At 50.9% G+C, this 17,998-nt stretch overlaps 1 protein-coding gene across 3 annotated transcripts in view; it reads left to right on the forward strand.

Annotated features, from left to right (window-relative positions):
• The window catches only part of Abr (ABR activator of RhoGEF and GTPase), a 198,174-nt gene that overhangs the window by 152,178 nt on the left and 27,998 nt on the right, over positions 1 to 17,998 (forward strand). For 2 of the 3 annotated variants that reach the window (XM_076869122.1, XM_076869123.1), the window contains 7 exons: positions 620 to 785; positions 3,648 to 3,770; positions 4,112 to 4,187; positions 4,641 to 4,745; positions 5,726 to 5,800; positions 7,181 to 7,278; positions 7,686 to 7,817. In XM_076869122.1, coding sequence (XP_076725237.1) covers positions 620 to 785; positions 3,648 to 3,770; positions 4,112 to 4,187; positions 4,641 to 4,745; positions 5,726 to 5,800; positions 7,181 to 7,278; positions 7,686 to 7,817 — 775 coding nt within the window. The remainder of the gene's footprint in view (positions 1 to 619; positions 786 to 3,647; positions 3,771 to 4,111; positions 4,188 to 4,640; positions 4,746 to 5,725; positions 5,801 to 7,180; positions 7,279 to 7,685; positions 7,818 to 17,998) is intronic. The other variant, XM_076869124.1, reaches the window with a different exon arrangement.

The following is a 17,998-nucleotide window of genomic DNA, read 5'->3' on the forward strand; positions in this document are numbered from 1 at the left end:
CATGACTCCCTGGAACTAGATCACCTTCGAGATAGTTCTAAAGCAGAGATGGCAATAATCAGCATACGTACCTCTGCCTGAGTCCTTTGCCCATTGCAGACATTATGAATCAACCATGTTGCTCTTTCTCACTAGGCTTGGATGTAGCTTTATAATCTTTAATCCAGTACCCTGTGTGACATCCTGTTAATCAGAGTTGGCATCTAGAATAACATCTGTATCCCACATCTACCCTAAAGGAAAATGGCTTTGAGCCTAAGGCTAGATGGGCTAGAAGAGAGAAGGGTATTGGATGGGGAATAGGAAAGTATAAGTCTAATCAACAAGGATTTTGTTTTCTTAATAAACAAGTGACTTGGGATATTTAAAAACACCAGCCCTACTGGATCTGAAGACTCGTCAAAGTGAGGAGCCCTTACTGCTTGGCCGACCCCAGACCTGACTGTCACTGGTTGGTGTGTGTGTTTCCCGATCTAGTTCCTCCAGCTGCGATCATTCTAACCTCTGCAGAGTTCTCAGTAGATCGCACTTGGGTCATTTTTTGGTTCTGGGCCCAGTGGTTCAGGACTGAAGAGCCAGCTTCCCTGTGGCTCACGTCTCGCTCTGGGCTTGTTTGCAGGAAGCACCAGCAGTATGACTGTAAGTGGTACATCCCCCTGGCGGACTTAGTGTTCCCATCCCCCGAGGAGTCTGAGGCCAGCCCCCACGTGCACCCCTTCCCAGACCATGAGCTAGAGGACATGAAAATGAAGATCTCTGCCCTCAAGAGTGAAATCCAGAAGGAGGTGAGGAGCACCTGACAGCTGAGCCTTGGGACCATTTTGACTGGGTCCCTTTGAGCCTGGGGGAGGGGGACAGAGAGGGGCAGTTGTGAGGTTTGAGGATCTGCTAAGGGAGGCAGGACACAAGAGTTGGAGCCCTCTGTGTCTGTGAGAAGAGAAAGCCCCAGACTAAGGCAGATTAGCTCTGAGCAGATAGTGGGAAGGCCAAGGAGTGAGTGCTCAGAATTTAGTGGGTTGAATTATAGGAGAACAGTTTTTGTTGAACATAGTAGACACAGTAGAGAAGGGAAGAAAAGAAGGGCTTCTTAAAGAAAAGCAGGATTTATGTAAGAGAAAAGGCCTGGGAGATCTCTTAAGGACTGACAGACCCAGTAGGCAAATAAACAGGGAGAGAAGGGACCTCAATGCCACAATTAACATGTTTGGTCTAAAAATGCATAGAAACTTGTGCCTTGACAGAGTGCTGAGATTCTTGTCACATATGGCACATTCATAAATATTTATCCTATATTAAGTCACAAGAGCTGGGTGTGGTTGTGCACAACCATAATCCCAGCAACTCAGGAGGCTGAGGCAAGAAGATAACAATTTTGAGATCAGTCTCAGCAATTTAGCAAGGCCCTTAGCAACTTAGAGACCCTACCTCAAATAAAAAGGACCTGAGAATGTGGCTCAGTGGTAAAGTACCCCAGATTCAATCCACAGCATGCCTGTGCATGTGTGTGTGCACGCACACATGCATAGGCGCGTACACACACACACACACACACACACACACACACAATTAAACCACAAGGGAAATTTCAATTTAAAAACAATAGCCTACAGGTAACACCCATAGACCACACTGCTGTAAAATTTGAAGTCAAAGGCTAGAATATTAGTTGAATGACTGGAAAGTTAAAACTTTTAATTTACAGAATCAAAAAAAGAAACTCTGCACTATTTAGAACGACACGAAAATGGGAGTTGCCCATGTTAAAACCCAGAGGATACAACCAAAGCACTGTTTAGAGGAAAATGCATAGCCTTAAATTCTTACACTTGAAAACAGTGGCTAGAGGAAAGGACATTGATGAAGGCTTCCCCGTGACCAGAAGGTAGGGCATGGAGTGCTTTGGTTGGCCTGGTCTCTTCCTCCTCCATCCAGGTTTGGCTTAGACCTCGCCTCCTCTGGAAAGCCTTCTCCAGTGTCTACCTTCACCATAATCCTGGTTAGGTGCCCTGCTCCCTGTCCTGGCTGTTCACCTTTGGTTTTGCTTGACTGGTATTGACTCTAACAGCTTTATTTCTTCCTCCCTAAAATTTGAACACCAGTAAGCGGGTTGTTTTCTCATAGTTCTGTGCTCCTAGTACTTAGCATGTAGTCAGTAGGTGCTTCATGTATTAACTGTTGATGAATAAGTAACCAAATGACCTCTAAGGGTCCTTTCAACTCAGATCTCTCTCTCTCTCTACCCCCACAGTTATAGGGGTATTTGGGACGGACAGGGGACTGTGCTAGGATTGAAGGCAATGGGGTACATCTGCCCAGAGGAAGGGCCCTAGCCAGCACAGGTGTCCTCCTCTGTCAGGGCTGGGCCTCGGCCTGTTGCAGTGACACCCCCTTCCCCATCTGCTGCTGCTCATCATCTCCACTCCAGGGGCAGCCTGCATGCATGTTTCTTCCCAGGCCGCGGGGGGTGGTAGGTCTTGTGCCTTCCTCCTGCCTAAAGTGTGCAGACAGAGGCTTCTGCTCAGTCAAGCCCATGCTTCCTGAGCCCCACTAGCTACAAGGAGCATCCCAGACACCTGATGGAGCTCCTCATGCAGTGGAGAAGGCAGCTCTGCATACATGTACAATACCCATGCGAGTGTGTGTGTATAGATACATTTTTAAAGGTATATATGTAAGGATATAAGTATATTTATGCATTTTATTATGTTTTCCCCCCAGTGCTGGGACTTGTTCCCAAGGGTGCTCAAAAACTGAGGTCCACCCCCAGCCCTTTTTATTTTTATTTTGAGGCAGGATCTCACTAAGTTGTTGTGTCTGGCCTTGAACTTGCTATCCTCCTGCCTCAGCCTCCCAAGCCACTGGGATTACAGGCATGTGCCACCATGTATGACATAGCTGAGGTTTTTAAAGCAGGGTGTCTCTGTTGTACCCAGGATTTAATTTATAGAGGTGATCAAAAAACAATGCAGGGCTGGGGTTGTGGCTCAGTAGTGGAGCACTTGCCTGGCACTTGTGAGGCCCTGCGTTTGATTCTCAGCACTGCATATAAATAAATAAAATAAAGGTCCATTGACAATTAAAAGAATATTAAAAGAAAAAAATTTAAAAACGATGCAGAGAGTCTAATGCCACTGAGATACTTTTTATTATTTTTTATTCCCTAGAGAAGGGGTCCACCACACGACACAGGGGGAGGCCTTAGGGTCATCAGGAGGCAGAAGCGGAAAACATGGGCCACGGTGCCACCGCATTATTTAGGTTTCTGTGGAAGAAGGAGGGCAGGGTGGGGGAACAGCTTAGCATTGCCGATTTCAAATAGTATTGGGGGGCTCGGGCCTTGGGGTGATCTCTAGTCCCTGATCCTGATGATTTAGGGCAGAGGAAGTACTGGTTTGATGGGTGAGAGGCCTTTGAGGGGTGGTTGGGGATTTGGATTCTGGTGGTTGGTTTGGGGGAGTCATCTACGACCTTAGGAGTGGCTTCTCTCACCTAGCTAGGCACCCCGAGCTGCCAAAGCACCATAAAATATAGAAAAAATTTTTAAAATCATGATTAATACATGGAGGGGGGGATGTTGTGCTTAGAGCTGCTGAGTGCGTAGTGGGGACTGAGCGTGAGGGAAACCATCTGTGCTTCGTCCCCTACAGAAAGCCAACAAAGGGCAGAGCCGGGCCATCGAGCGCCTCAAAAAGAAGATGTTTGAGAATGAGTTCTTACTGCTGCTCAACTCCCCCACAATCCCGTTTCGGATCCACAATCGGAATGGAAAGGTCAGGAAGGGTGGAGTTGGGACAGAGATAGCCCCTTTTCTTGGTCCAGGGCAGCCCACTCTCCATGGCTCCTGGGCCCCCCACTTTCCAATGAGGCTGCTGTGGTTCCAGCCCTGAACTCCCTCTCTTACTAGTGTGGAACCAGTGCCCTCTGCTGGCCACCAATAGCACTGTCATTTCCGTCACCTGGCTTCCCAGAAAGGAGCACCCCCCCCACGCCTCCCAGCTGCCTCCTCTAAGCTCAGGGGTGTGTGGGTAAAGAGCTTGGCTGGGAGCCCCAGAATCTGGGCATATGCTTGGCCTGACTATGGTCACCCCACTGAATTCTCATCTCTCTTCAGAGCTACCTGTTCTTACTATCCTCGGACTACGAGAGGTCAGAGTGGAGAGAAGCAATCCAGAAACTACAGAAGAAGGGTAAAGTCCTGTCCTGCTCTATGTTCGCATTTCCAAACATTTTCATGTCAATTAGCTCTTCTTCAGTCCTCACAGCCATCCTGTAAGATGCCAGGAGAGTTGGCACTTAATTCATGTTTCTGATCAACGGAAGCCCAAAGAATTCAAGCGATTCACTTAAGGCATACGATGAGTTGGTGAGAGACCTGGACCCAGAGCTCAGGGTTCTGCCATTCTCACTTGCTCTTGCTCTTACTCTTATACACACATAGCTAAGCCTCTTCCCTTAGACTCTCCTAGGGCCTCTGACAGCACTCCCAACTGGGCCCATGTGAATGTCTCCAAGTCTTTACCTCCCAAGGACCAACTCCAACCCTAGAACTAAGCTGTTTTCTCAGGGCAGCCCCCAAGGAAGAGCAGCAGGTCCTAGTGAACCTGTGCTGATGCTCCTTCCTCCCTTGCTTCCTCTTGCAGATCTCCAGGCCTTCGTCCTGAGCTCAGTGGAGCTCCAGGTACTCACAGGATCCTGTTTCAAGCTTAGGACTGTACACAACATTCCTGTCACCAGCAATAAAGATGGTAAGATCTGGAACCTGAGGCGGCCCAAATAGCAGGTGCAAGTCCCCAGGGCATTGCTGTGTCCTTCTGTAAGGACCATGGCTACCGATGTCTGATCTCCGGTTCACTCTGCTGGGGCGATTCTATTGCTGGGTACACAGAGATCTTAAATGGGGGTTACTCTCTATTGAGCCCCCAGGTCCTCCTCAGCCCTCTCAGTTGTGAGAAAAGAATCTGGCACCCTGGGGCACTGGGATGGTGTGGAGTTTCTGAGACCGTCCCATAGTGGAAGCCAAAGGCTGAAGCCCGAGGGGTGGGGGTGCCGATGATAGACAGAAAGGGCAGTATATGAGAAATAAGCCCAGAAGTTTCCAGGGTCTGGATCTTGGAAGGCCTTAAAAGCTAATCAAGGGAGTTCAGATGTCATGCAAACGGGGGGACCTGGGGGAGGTTTTTGAGCAGAGACAACTGCTCTCAAGGTTGGAAACTGGCCCAAAGCCGGTGGGTTCTGGCTGCCCATGGTTCTGGGGAAGCGTTCACTCTCTGAAAGTGGTTTTAAGGGCCAGCTTCCCTTGGACTCGTTGGATCAACTAGGGACCCCTGTGTCCCAAGCAGGGGTCAGAACTGAGCCTTCCCTCTTCCATTAGCAGAGCAACTGATCGAATTAGTTTTCCCTTTGAAAGGTTGAACTAGGAGGGCAGCCATGGAGTTGAGCAGGATTCGGAGGAAGGGAAAGTAGCCCTGGAGAATAGTATTAAATATCTGGCCCATGGGTGTGGGTGTGGGCTGAGCCCAGGGGGAAACAGCCTGGCACTGAGATCTGGCACAGCTCCGGTTGGAAGAAGCAGTGGGATTTGCAAACACTTTAGCCAACCACCAGGTGGTGCTGTCAGACCACCTGGCTGCCTCTCCCTGGGTCAGCAGCTTTTCCACCAGCCTGGGACAGAGTTGGGGGTGAGCTTCTCAACACCCCTTACCCTGGGGGCTTTTCTCTCTTGCAGACGATGAGTCTCCAGGACTCTATGGCTTCCTCCATGTCATCGTTCACTCTGCCAAGGGGTTTAAACAATCAGCTAGTAAGTGCTCCTGACTACCTGCCCTAGGAAGAAGTTGGGTGGCCACTGTTCATCTTTTACAAAAAGACTTATGGTGTGGGACTGCCCATCTGCTCTGCTCTGCTCTGCTCTGCTCTGTGCAGGCTGGAGTCCAGCTAGTATGCCTGGAGATGTGGGGCATTCCCCCAAACCCCAGGAACCGGCTCCTCTTGGCAGGGAGATCTCTTCTCCCCAAGTCCTCATTCCAGGTATCTGAACCCTGGAGCTGCAGACACCTGGACTTCAACCCCATCTCTGCCAATTCCAAGCCATGTGGCCTTGGGCAAGTTTCTTAACTTCTCTGACCCTCAGCTTCCTTCTCCATAAATGGGAGTCATTCTTGTTGACACTGACCTGAGAGTGGACTCAAAGAGGACCATGTATGCATGTGCCAGCACCCATCCCTTTTCTATTCCCATCCCCTAAGTCTGGAGATGAACAGAACTGTAGATTTAGTAATACTAACCCTGTTTAATATTTCATAAACTATACTTGTCCAACTTATCTACTTTTTACCCAGGAATCTGTGAGTCAGACAGTTTATAGTTCTTACCCTTTTACCAGGTGAGGAAACTGAGTCACAGGTCTGAAAGGACTTAATATTACACAGAATCGGAAACCCATGGCTCCTGGCTCCTCTCCTCAGCCTGCCCCTTTCCTCTGGCAGGTGACATCTGCCCTTGTCCCTCTCCCTGCAGACCCCTTTCAGAGCTTCTGTCATTGGCCCCACAAACAGCCACTCGGGCATTGCTGGGAAGCCTCCCTGAGTTCCCGGGGAGAAATGGCCTCCCCGTCTGTGTCCCCATCGGTTCAGGGCAAACTGTGTTTACAGCACCTGTCATGCTGTTTTGTCACTTCTAATTCGCCTCTCCCACTGATATCTTTGAAGGCAGGAACCAGGTCTCCTTGATCCTTGGAAACTAGGAGCTCAGAAAGGCTGAGTGACACTCTTAATTTACAGAGCACCTACTGTGTACCTGGAGGAAAAGAGAACCCGGCCAGCGTGTGGACAGGGCCGTGGCGTGTTCAAAGCCTTTTATGGCCCATTATCTGCCCTGATTCTCTGGCATCCCTCTGTGGTCACTGACTCATCCCCACTTCACACGCAGGGAAGCTGAGGCTCAAAGGGCTCAAGGGACTTTCCAGGGTGGCACCGGTATTATTAGGTGGTGCAGCAATATTTCTAAGCCTTCTGACACCTAAGCCCAAGCTCTCTGTTTTAGAGCATTTCTGAAGGGGCCTCTGGAAGGGACGGATGCATTGTCCCCTCAAGGGCCTTACCCCCACTACCCTTGCCCCAGCCCTGTTCCCCAGGCCTCTTGGGCCTCACTCGGTGTGTCTTGTCCGCCCTTCTCCTTGCAGACCTGTACTGTACCCTGGAGGTGGATTCCTTTGGCTATTTTGTCAGTAAAGCCAAAACCAGGGTGTTCCGGGACACGACAGAGCCCAAGTGGGATGAGGTGAGTGGAGGAGGCTGGCGTCCCTATAGGGATTCCTCTGTGTCACCGAGCATGCCCTTCCCAATCACTGTGTTCATGACCTATCTGTTGGAGGGGAGGGGTGGCCATTGCCTGTTGGTTGGACCAGCTCTGTCTCCCTAACCCAGCCCCTCCCATCCCCTGTTCATCTGGCTTCCAATTAGGTGTCAGACACTAGGGTTTCAGCTCTGGCCCCCAAACTCCACTTCATCGGTGATGTGGAGGCCTCTGGGAGCTCCAGAATATGAGACGCTCCTCCATGTCTTGTGATATACTCCTCCTGGGCCCTGCTCACCCTCAGCCTTGCAAGGCTGAGGCCCACACCTGCCAAGAAGCCCTGTGCCCCCCCGCTTCTGAGGTTGAAGACCCTCTGTCCCGTCTTTCCCCAGGAGTTTGAGATCGAGCTGGAGGGTTCTCAATCCCTGAGGATCCTGTGCTATGAGAAGTGCTATGACAAGACCAAGGTCAACAAGGACAACAATGAGATCGTGGACAAGATCATGGGCAAAGGGCAGATCCAGGTGAGAGTCCAGGGCCCCGGGGCAAGGCCTGGGGAGCTGCCAGGCATTGTGGTGCCCATTGAGAAGGCGTCTTCTGGTCTTGTCTTCTTGATTAAGGTGCTTGGCTTTTTGTGACTTTAGTTCAAAGCTGATTTGAAAAAATTCCCCAAGGTGGTGGTTCATGCTTCCTAGAGACGGCTTCTTACTGAGCATCCAGGTACCTGTGGGGTTACAGCAGACTCATTCATACTTCTGCAGATGGAACTGAGGAATGACAGTTTTCATACTCCAGTTTCAGTCTGTTGGTGGCTTTTTCCAAAACATGATATTGAGAAGGATTCTGAGGTTGCGTCATGAGCTTGGGGGGGCGGGAGAGTGTGATGAGCAATTCTGCCATAGATGCTGGATAGGAATGAGGCACATTCCCCGAGCGCTTGTTATTCTACCAGAAGGGCTTGGATCCTACTGGTTCCTGGGGCTGGTCTCTGACTTGTTGCTAGAGTTGCTGGACTGTCTTCAACTGAGTTTTGGGAGTCACCAACTTAGGAAAGATACTTTGGGTTTCAGTAGAGGCAGATCCTCAATCAGACTGTTTCTCTTTTTTGGTCCTGGAGATTGAATCCAGGGGCACTTAATCACAGAGCCAGATCCCCAGCCCTTTTTATTTTGAGACAGAGTCTTGCTGAGTTGCTTAGGGCCTCACTAAGTGGCTAAGGCTGGTCTCCAACTGGCAGTCCTTGTATCTTAGCCTCCTGAGTTGCTGGGATTATAGGTATGTACCACCACACCTGGCTCTGCTCTGTTTCTTGATGCCCTGAAAATGTATATAAGGAAGATGGCTGCTATCTACTTATCTGTCAAGAGAACTAGGCTTGGGGACAGATAACACTCAGTGTGGAGCTTTCCACACTCCTGTCTGGCACCTTGTGTGACCTCATGCTTATGATACAAGTGGGAATTGATTCTGTGACTATTAAATCAAGGGAAATGATAACTGGTACATAGGGAGGCCTGAGCATTGGGTGCTCCTGGTCTCTTAACAATTGCCCCCATGTGACGGGGTATAGGCTGTATTATAGGGTGAGGCTTTTTTGCAGAAAATGTTTGTTCTCTGATGCATGTCAAAGCTGAAATTTGGTATCTGATCCTCAACTGGGTATTCTTGGTGGCATTAGGACCTGTGTGGGTCTCCCACTCCCCCACTCCTGTCTCAGGGGGATGGCACTATTTAGTAGAGGCCTAGCCATCTGCCTTATGCCACCCATGTTCCTGAGCATGTCCCTTCCTGATGTTATGGGACCTACACCCTGCTCCTCAGCACCGTCGCCAGGGAGACAGTGCTGCTAGGCAACCAGAAGCCAGTCTTTCATTATTCGGGAATTAGGGATAAAGCGAGAAAGTTCTCTAAATCTAGTCCCCAGAAACTACTCTGCAGGGATAAGCAGTGGGAGCCCCATCTCCACATCCCTGGGCTGGGCCAGAGGGACAGGCGGGGAAGGAGTTCTAGGCTGGGCTGTCCAGCCTCCAGGGGATACCCATCCAAGAGAGATGAGTAGCCTCCATCAGTGCTGTGGAATGGAAGATAGAAAGCGTGTCCAGGGCTGTCAGCTCAGTGGGTACCGTGACCCACGACCTCTCTAGAGCTCAGAGTCCAGGGCACGGAGGTGGTAATCTCCCATCTGGACTTCAGCCTGCCACGTCCCTCCCTCCCGCTCAGCTCACAGGCCCAGGAGAAGCACACCATAAATCATTGCATCTTGGAGACAGGAGCAGATGGAGGCAGTGGGGGAGGGGGAAGCAGCCAGGTTATGTTTGGCAGAGCAGAAAGCACAGTCTGCTAAGGAAAATGTTTCTGTGTTTAAGCTTCGAGGAATGTTAAATGCCTGGGAGTTGATATTAAAAGAAACATAAACCTTCCTGCTGCCAGCTGACCTGAGCCCATGAGCGGACAGTTCAGAGCCAGCGGACTTAGAAATCCCTTTGTGCTTCGCTCCCCCTAACTCCCAACACAGCCCTTTGGCCCCAGCCACAGAGCCATCTCACCAGCCCCCTGTGATTCAGGGAAGGAGGTACCTCCCTGAGGTGTGCCACAGCCCATAAAGTCCAGCCCTATGACTGCCCTCAGAGCCAACAAGGATGTTGGACTGGATGGATAGTCTGCACCGAGCTGTTCCCACATGGCCAAGCCCCACAGAGCCACAGAACGACCTGTTCCCACAGCTCATCCCACCTCTATTCCTGCCTGGTTTCCAAGAAAGGAACTGGCACCTGAAACACAGGCCTGCTCCCCTTCGGCAGGTATTAAGGATGGAGCTGGAGGCAGCCTCATGGTACAGCTGGGTCCTCGGGGATACTGCAGGAAAGGTGGGGAGAAGAGGCCCACTTCTATGGCTGCCCTTCTTTCTAGGCCCCCTCCCACTCAGCCCAGCCAGAGGGATCCCACTGTCTGAGCTCCATGCATTTGCTCCTATGATGAGTGGCCCTCTCTGGCTTTGCTTGATGTGGCAATGGGTCATGGAATCCAGAGTGGGAGGCAGGGGTGGGCAGTGTTTAGTGACAGATAAATGGCAGTTCTAATCACCAACATGTGTGTTTGGCATTTGTGCTCTTGAAAGCCTGTTTCCAAATGTTGTCTCATGTGGTCTTTGCAATAACTCCGCAAAGAAACCGACCTTTCTGTCCTCCCCATTTCACAGATAAGGACACTAAGGCACCGAAGTTAAGAATCTTAGCCAAGGCATCTCTGCTTATGTATACAGGGAAGGCCATGCTCTCTCCTCTGTGCCGTGATTTCTTGCCTCAGGTGTTCCTCAAGAAACCTAACGCTGGGTGCACTGGCACACACCTGTAATCCCATCTACTAGGGAACGTGAGGCAGGAGGATCTCTTTTTTTTTTTTTTTTAAGTTTTTTTTTTTTTTTTTAAAGAGAGAGTGAGAGAGAGAGAATTTTTTTTTAATATTTATTTTTTAGTTTTCGGTGGACACAACATCTTTGTTTGTATGTGGTGTTGAGGATCAAACCCGGGCCGCACGCATGCCAAGCGAGCGCGCTACCGCTTGAGCCACATCCCTAGCCCCTGGAGGATCTCTTGAGCCCACCAGTTTGAGACTAGCCTAGGCAATATAGTGAGACCCTGCCTCAAAAATAAATAAATATATAGAAAGAGAAAAGAAGGAGGAAGGAAATTTCCCAGCCTACTTAAAGGGCCCTGACATGGCTAGTGGCAGTACAGCCAGAGTGTTCTGCCCCAGGATCTTTTTTTATGGTATAAGGAGAGCTCAGTCTGCCTTTGCCTGTATTTTTTTCCCTGTTTTTGTGGAATATTATCATAAACCCTCTTATTTCTAGGATACTATCAATCATTTTTTTTTTTTTAAAAGAGAGAGTGAGAGAGGGGAGAGAGAGACAATCATTTTATAAAATGGCCTGCACGGTAACTGCCATCTTTAGACTGTGTTCTTCTAGCAAGGTGGGCAGGCTCTGGAGTGGTAAAAGGGGTGGAAAGGTCGGGAATGTGCAGGGAGCAGCCTAGGAAACTGAAGAGCCCAGCTGGCTCCAAGCAGGGGGGTTGTGAGCTTTGCAAGAAGGAGGGGAGGTGAAGGAATGAATACAGAAGATCTGAAGGGTTTGAGACCGGCAGGAATCTAGTCCTGTCTTTTAGAGAGAAGGAAAGCAAGACAAGAAAGGGTGAGTGACATGGCCAGTCCCATCTCATTAGTGGTTGAGCGAGGGTTCCAAATTCAGGGAACGCACCCCGACTCCCACCCAAAGCTGGTCGTGCTTGGAAATGATCCTAGGTGGGATAGAGGAGGATTTGGGTGTCAGCCTGTGACTCTCAGGGGTCTGTCCTTTGTCACTGCAGATTTAGTGAGAGGTCCCACCAGCTTAGTCCCTTGCTCCTCTTCAGGCTCAGGAGATCTCCTTTTCTTTCCAGACCCAAGGGGGTCATTACCTGTGGATTCTCAGTCCAGGTTGCCCCACTGTTCACCCTCTCCTTGCTGCCCCACCCCCAGCCCGGTCTGGCCGGGTTACAACTCATCCAGGACTCCCCCAGCCGCCCCCCCCCCCCCCCTGCTGCTGCCTGCTTTGGCTTCCTGCTCCCAGGGGACTCCTGAATGTTTATCCTAGTCTATTTCCAACTAAGCTGCCCCAGGCTCCAGATGTGCTGTCCCCAACTGGGACCAGCCTGCTGACTGATTAGCATATTCCCAGGGTCCAACCCTTCTTAGCTGGCTAGGCCAGAGAGGAGAGCTTTCCCTCAGGGGCCCCACAACTCAGTTCCTACCCCTGACCTCAGACTGGAGAGGAGTCTGTAAGACCCAGGAGCTGCCTAAGCCAGAGGAGCACTTTTGTGCCTTTGCCCACTCACCCCCACCCTCCTATTCCCTGCCTCAACCAGGAGCCTGAGGTCTGCCTCCCATCGCCTGGCTCCCCTGTGTGGAGCTACACTTTCCCACAGCTAGCCTGTCCTGACAGCCCTTCTTGAGCATAGGAGTGCTCAAGACCCTGGAGTGGAAAAGGACAGCATTCCAGGCCAAGAAGGACGTGCCGCTGTCCTGTCCTGGGTGGTAACTTACCCTCACCCCTGATTGCCAAGTTCCAGCTGATGGGCTGCCTCCCTCCCGGAGCTTGGAGCCTGTGTCTTCAGGTTAATAGGCAGGCCAGGGAGGATTTCTTTGACATTCTTAACCAGGCCACTTGGAAGCTTGTGAGAAATCGGAGCTATTATAAACCATACTTGGGAGGAGGTCATGAAGGCCACACCCCTGGCCTCCAGGACTAGGGATGTCTGTGGAGCCCAGTTGGCAAATCTGACCACATCTAGACCCTCTAACTTTTTATTCTTTTTTTTTTTTTTAAATTGTGGTAAAATATACACAACGCAAAATTTACCATTATCATAGTTTTCAGGTGTACAGCCCAATGGCATTAAGTCCGTTCACATTGTGGGATGATCTTCATCAGTATTCCTCTCCGGACCTCTTTGTCTTCCTCACTGGATGCTGTGCCCTTTAAATAATAACTCCTTAGTTCTTCATTACGTTATTATTAAATAATAACATCTTAGACCTTCATAGTTTTAGATAAGAAAAAAAAAAAAAAAGCTCATCTCTGGGATGAAGATTTCCTAGCCTCCTCTCCAGACCCAGGTCTCCCTCCCCCATACACTGTTCATCACCCCCTGGCCATAATAAAACAGCAGGCCCCCATGGCCCCAAGGCACAACTGATCACTAGGAACCTGGTAATGTCAGCATCCTCTGGCCTTCTCTCCCCCAGGAAGGCATCCCTGGCTCCTTGACCCTTCTTTCCCAGGGGCTCTTGTCCAGTGGCCAGTGATTTAGATATATTGTTATGGAAGTGCAGTGACCCTGATGCTGTGGGAAGAGCAATCCAAACTGAAGGTCAGTGTCTCTTGAGCTCTTGAAGCCTCGGTTTCCTTATCTATTAAATGGGATGATTATTCCCATTCTTCACCACCACATTATTCTTTTTTTTTTTTTTTTTTTTTTTGGTACCAAGGATTGAACCCAGGGGCAATTAACAACTGAGCCACATCCCCAGCCCTTTTTTATATTTTTATGGAGAGACAGGGTCTTGCTGAGTTGCTTAGGGGCTTACTAAATTGCTGAGGCTGCTTTGAACTCATGATCCTCCTGCCTCAGCCTCCCGAGCCACTGGGATTATAGGCATGCGTCACTGCACCCAGCTACCACCACATTATACTGAGGCTCAAAGAATATAATGAACCTGAACGAGATCTATAGAGCTGTGATGTGCATCTCCAGCCTTTCACTGGTTTATTCATGTCACTTATGGTTTATTGAGCGCCCTCTAAATGCCAGGCACAGTGCTGTGAATCCAAAGAATGGACAGGATTCCACCATCTAATAAAGAAACCATGAGAGAATTTTTATTATTCAGCCAGCACTGAAGGGCCTTGAGGACAGACAGATCAGGGGCTTCAAGTTTTGCTTACTCCATTCATTAGTTGGGGGAACAGGTTGAGTTGCTTTACCTCTCTGAGCCTCAATTTCCTCTAATGTGAGAGTCCTGAAGCCCTTGCCATGGGGCCTGGCACAGAGTCAGTACTTGTTTAATGGTGAAGTCCCTTTGCCCTAAGCTAGCAGGTTCAGGTCCCCTGTCCCCCCACCTTTCTTCAGACAGTGTGGGTACAGCTTGTCCAATGCCCCCCTTCCTAAGTCTGTCAGCGGTCTGTGGCCCCTGTGTTGGGACCTCTGACTGAGAGGCCATCCTTTTTCTTATACTGATGGAGTCAGACCCAGCTTTGATGGGACCACCTCAGAGTGACTGGGGAAGTCAAGCTTGGGGTCCTCACTGCCTGCCGTGCCTAGGGCAGAGAAGCTCTGGGCTTGTGCTAGACATGTCTCGCCTAGGCTTGGCGGGGTCAGGCCCAGAGTGCAGTGTGAGCGAGGAGCCCTGGAACAAGGGTCCTTTGTCAGCCCGCAGAGAGCTGCTTCTGGTTTTAATTACTCTGCAGAGCTGGAGGGAGCTCTGGGAGAACATGGGTCAGGAGCCTGCTGGGGCAGAAGTCGAGGGCTCCCCCCACCCCATCTCCCTCCTTCTGGCCCCCAGGGGTCTGTTGTCCCGGATTCACTCTGCCTGAGGGTCATGATGGCCAGCTCTATTGCCCTGATAGCCTGGCCTCTGGAATGTTGACCTAAATGACCAGGAGTCCCTCCCTGGACAAATAACAGGCCCATTAATGTGGGTTCCTGGCACCTTGTCCCATTTGTCCTTTAGACCTTTGTTTCTGGGTCACACTGACCACTGCTGGGCCCATGTTCCTGAGGGACACCTTATTTGACAGGAGTGGAGGCTGTCTTGAAAAGATCTTGGCTGGTGGACCTTTCCCTTTCGTTCCACCACTGTAGTCCCCCCAAACCCCTATCCTGGCATACCTTACAACCCCAGGTAGCTCCCAGCCCTGGAATACAGCCTCTCCCCTGGGAGATGGAGTCCCTCCCTCCCTGCACTGGTCCAGACATGCATGGCAGGTGCTGTGTCTCCCTCTAATTTGTGCTTCTCCCTCTCTGGTGCCTGCTATTCTCAGAGCCAGCCCAGGTGGGATGCTTCCCTTTGACCCCATTACCACCACCTTGCCAGTCCTGGAGGGTACATGGGGACAGAGAGACTGAATACCAGGCCTGATTCTACTCCTTGCATCAGACACCACTCCTCCCAGGGCCTGGGGACTGGACCTATTGTCCTTCATGGGGCCACCCACCCCAGCTGATGCAGATCCAATTTTTTTTTTCCCCCAGCCTAGTGCCCCACCTGCTGTCCCTCTTTCAGGCTGGTCTAGAAGCTTTGGAGATACTTGGAAAGTGGGCAAAAGAAAACTTATCCTCTGCCAAAGAAAGCCAGGATGAGGACGCTGAGAGAGTGACCGCCCCACTCTCCAAATGCTGTTCTAAATGCCTAATGTGAACCCCTGGCCCAGCTGCCTCTGTTACCCAGGTGTTCCTGATTTGGGGAGCCTGGGCTCTGCCAGTGATTGCTGGAGACTGGAAACATTCAATAGGAAGCAGATGGAGGCTCAGATATCCTTCCCTCTCCCCACTTGGGAATGCCTCCTTGGCAGGCCGGCTTGGTGCCCACCCCTGCAGGCCCACCTCTGAGGGATGTGTGACAAGCTGAGAATCCAATGCAGAGAGTACCTTGCAAACTGATTCTCTCAGACCCTGGGAATACCCAGCCTCTCTCCAAACCCTAAGATGGGTACTCTCAGCTGTGGGGTGGGGACTCCCTGACCCAGAGGCAGAGGACCCAGGTTTGAGGCCAGCTGGCTGGTCTCAGGCGCCCTCCAGTGCAAGTCCTCTGCAGCCTGGGTGGGTTTCAGACAGGTCCATGGAGGTAAAACCAAAGGCGGACAAGGCACTTGGTAAGCAGGTCACTTCCCTGCAGACAGGCTGTTTCCTCCTCCCGAGAATCCCCAAAACTGATTCCTAGAGTGGTCCCACTTTTGATTCTTTCCAAAAGCATTGAGAAAATACTTAGTAGAAGAGTGGCCAGGAACACACTGAGTTAGGACTGAGGCTACCTGTGGATGCCAGTATGGGGTCCCCCTAGGTGGGCTGTGCTGGCCTCCCTCAAGCCTGCAGCACCTCCAGAACCTAAGCAGTCCCACACAGCCAGCCTGGCCTTCACCTTGGTCCCGAGAGGTGTGAGCCATGTGGCACTGGGGGAGCCTGCACAGCCTGCTTACACCCTCAGAGGCAAGAGCTGAGCTGCACTGGCTTCAGGGCAGACCCCAGAGTGACCCAGAAAACACTAGCCTGATGGACTAGATGAGATAAGTGTTATGCCATTGAGAGGCCACTGAGGGACACCGACATCAACACTTCAGAAGCCCACAGTTTTCCCAAAGTGGGGAAAGAAGTGGAGATAAGAAATGGTTTCTGGATCCAGAACTCTGACCCGGAAGTTTCCTTAAAAAGCCCCTAATCTTCCCTACCTCCACACCCCCACATCCTGAGGGACAATGAGGGCGGGTGGGAGGGGGCCCTGTGGTCAAGAGAAACAGCAGTTCCCACGAGAAACGCTGGCACTGGTGGGTCCACCCGCAGAACTTGAGGTCCGAGTCCGAGATGCCCAAAAGGAGAATCCAGGGCTTCAGGTTCTGTCTACAGAGTTTGGGAACCTCAGGAGGAGCTTAAGAGCCCCAAGACAAGCGAGGGTTAGAGGACAAGGGAGTGGGAACAGTAGGTCCCACACCCCACTTCAGCCAGGGCCCCTCCTCTCCACTTCAGCTTCTGTTTGGGGAGATAAAAGAGACTTTGGTATAAGATTTTAAGTGAGCAAAAGGGTAGAGGAGGGTTGGGGCTGGGGCTCAGTGGTACAGCGCTCACCTAGCACACGAGAGGCACTGGGTTCCTTCCTCAGCACCACATAGAAATAAAGATATTGTGTCCACCTAAAACTAAAAAAATAAACATTGGAAAAAAAAAAAAAAAGGGTAGAGAGGATCCTCAGCCAAGAAAAAAAAAAGAAAATTCTTTGAATACGATTTAGCCCAAGCTCAGAGAAAGTGGCTGCCGAGTCCATGGTAATCAGGCAGCACTGGACCCAGGTTCCTGAGCTGCCCGGGGCTTTCTTCTGGTCACTTTACACTTGTGCTTGGGTGAAAGGGAGCTGCTCAATAATGTATGGGGAGAAGGGAGCAGCGAGGCTCCTCAGACCTGCCCTGTGACCCACTTTCAGACTGAACCCTTTCTATCACATGTGGCCTGGGAGACCCATGTATCCAGAGCGTAGTGCCCACTGGCTGTGCTGAGAGACCCTGGCCATACCTCCTTCTTCCCGTGAGGGGGAGCAGGCAAGTGGCCTAGGGGGTTTGGACATGCTCCCCGCTGTGATTCCTGTGACTTGTGTCCTGAAGTCAGAAAAGAATAGATGGACACTGGGGGAGGAGTGGGCTCTGCCTACTCTCTCCCTGGGTGGGTTTAGATAAGCAATATTTTTCCAAAGTCTTAAGTGGATTTTCCACCCTGTTCCGTGACCAAATGTGTCATGAGAAGGACTGGGGATTGCCAGGGGTGTGCCCAGGACAGTCCTTCCTTAGCATACAAGCTCTTGGGCAGGTTTAACCTCTTCTTTCCACCTAGGGCCACCACGCCTCTGGGGGTCACCAGCCTGAGGTGGTTGCATGGGAAGCAGCACATACCTCTGGGAAGGTGGTATGATGGCAGTTCACCTTGGGCAGGTTTGATGTGGGCTGGGGAGCAAGTAACTGGCCATCCTGGCTGCCTCCTTTCCTTATGCTGTGCACATCTTAAACCTGAAGCCCACCTTCAGCCCCACCCTGGGTGTCTATCTATAGCCACCAATAGACACTTTTTTTTTGTAACTGGGATTGAACCCAGGGGTGCTTAACCACTGAGCCACATCTCCAACACTTTTTTTAAAATCTTTTATATAGAGACAGGGTCTCGCTAATTTGCTAAGGCCGGCTTTGAACTTGCACTTCTACTGCCTCAGCCTCCTGAGCTGCTGGGATTACAGGTGTGTGCCACCATGCCCAGCCAATAGCCATTTATTGACAGAGTTGGGGTTCCAGAGCTCAGACTGCTGCAAACTCATGCACAGCTGTTTAGCAGGCAAGGACCAGACTCCTGGGGAGCTCTGGGGCCTTGGACATGGACTGCCTGAAAGAGGCCCAATTACTATCAAGTGAGCT

Source organism: Callospermophilus lateralis, chromosome 11 (assembly GCF_048772815.1).
Source record: "Callospermophilus lateralis isolate mCalLat2 chromosome 11, mCalLat2.hap1, whole genome shotgun sequence".
In the NCBI taxonomy this organism is placed as follows: Eukaryota; Metazoa; Chordata; class Mammalia; order Rodentia; family Sciuridae; genus Callospermophilus; species Callospermophilus lateralis.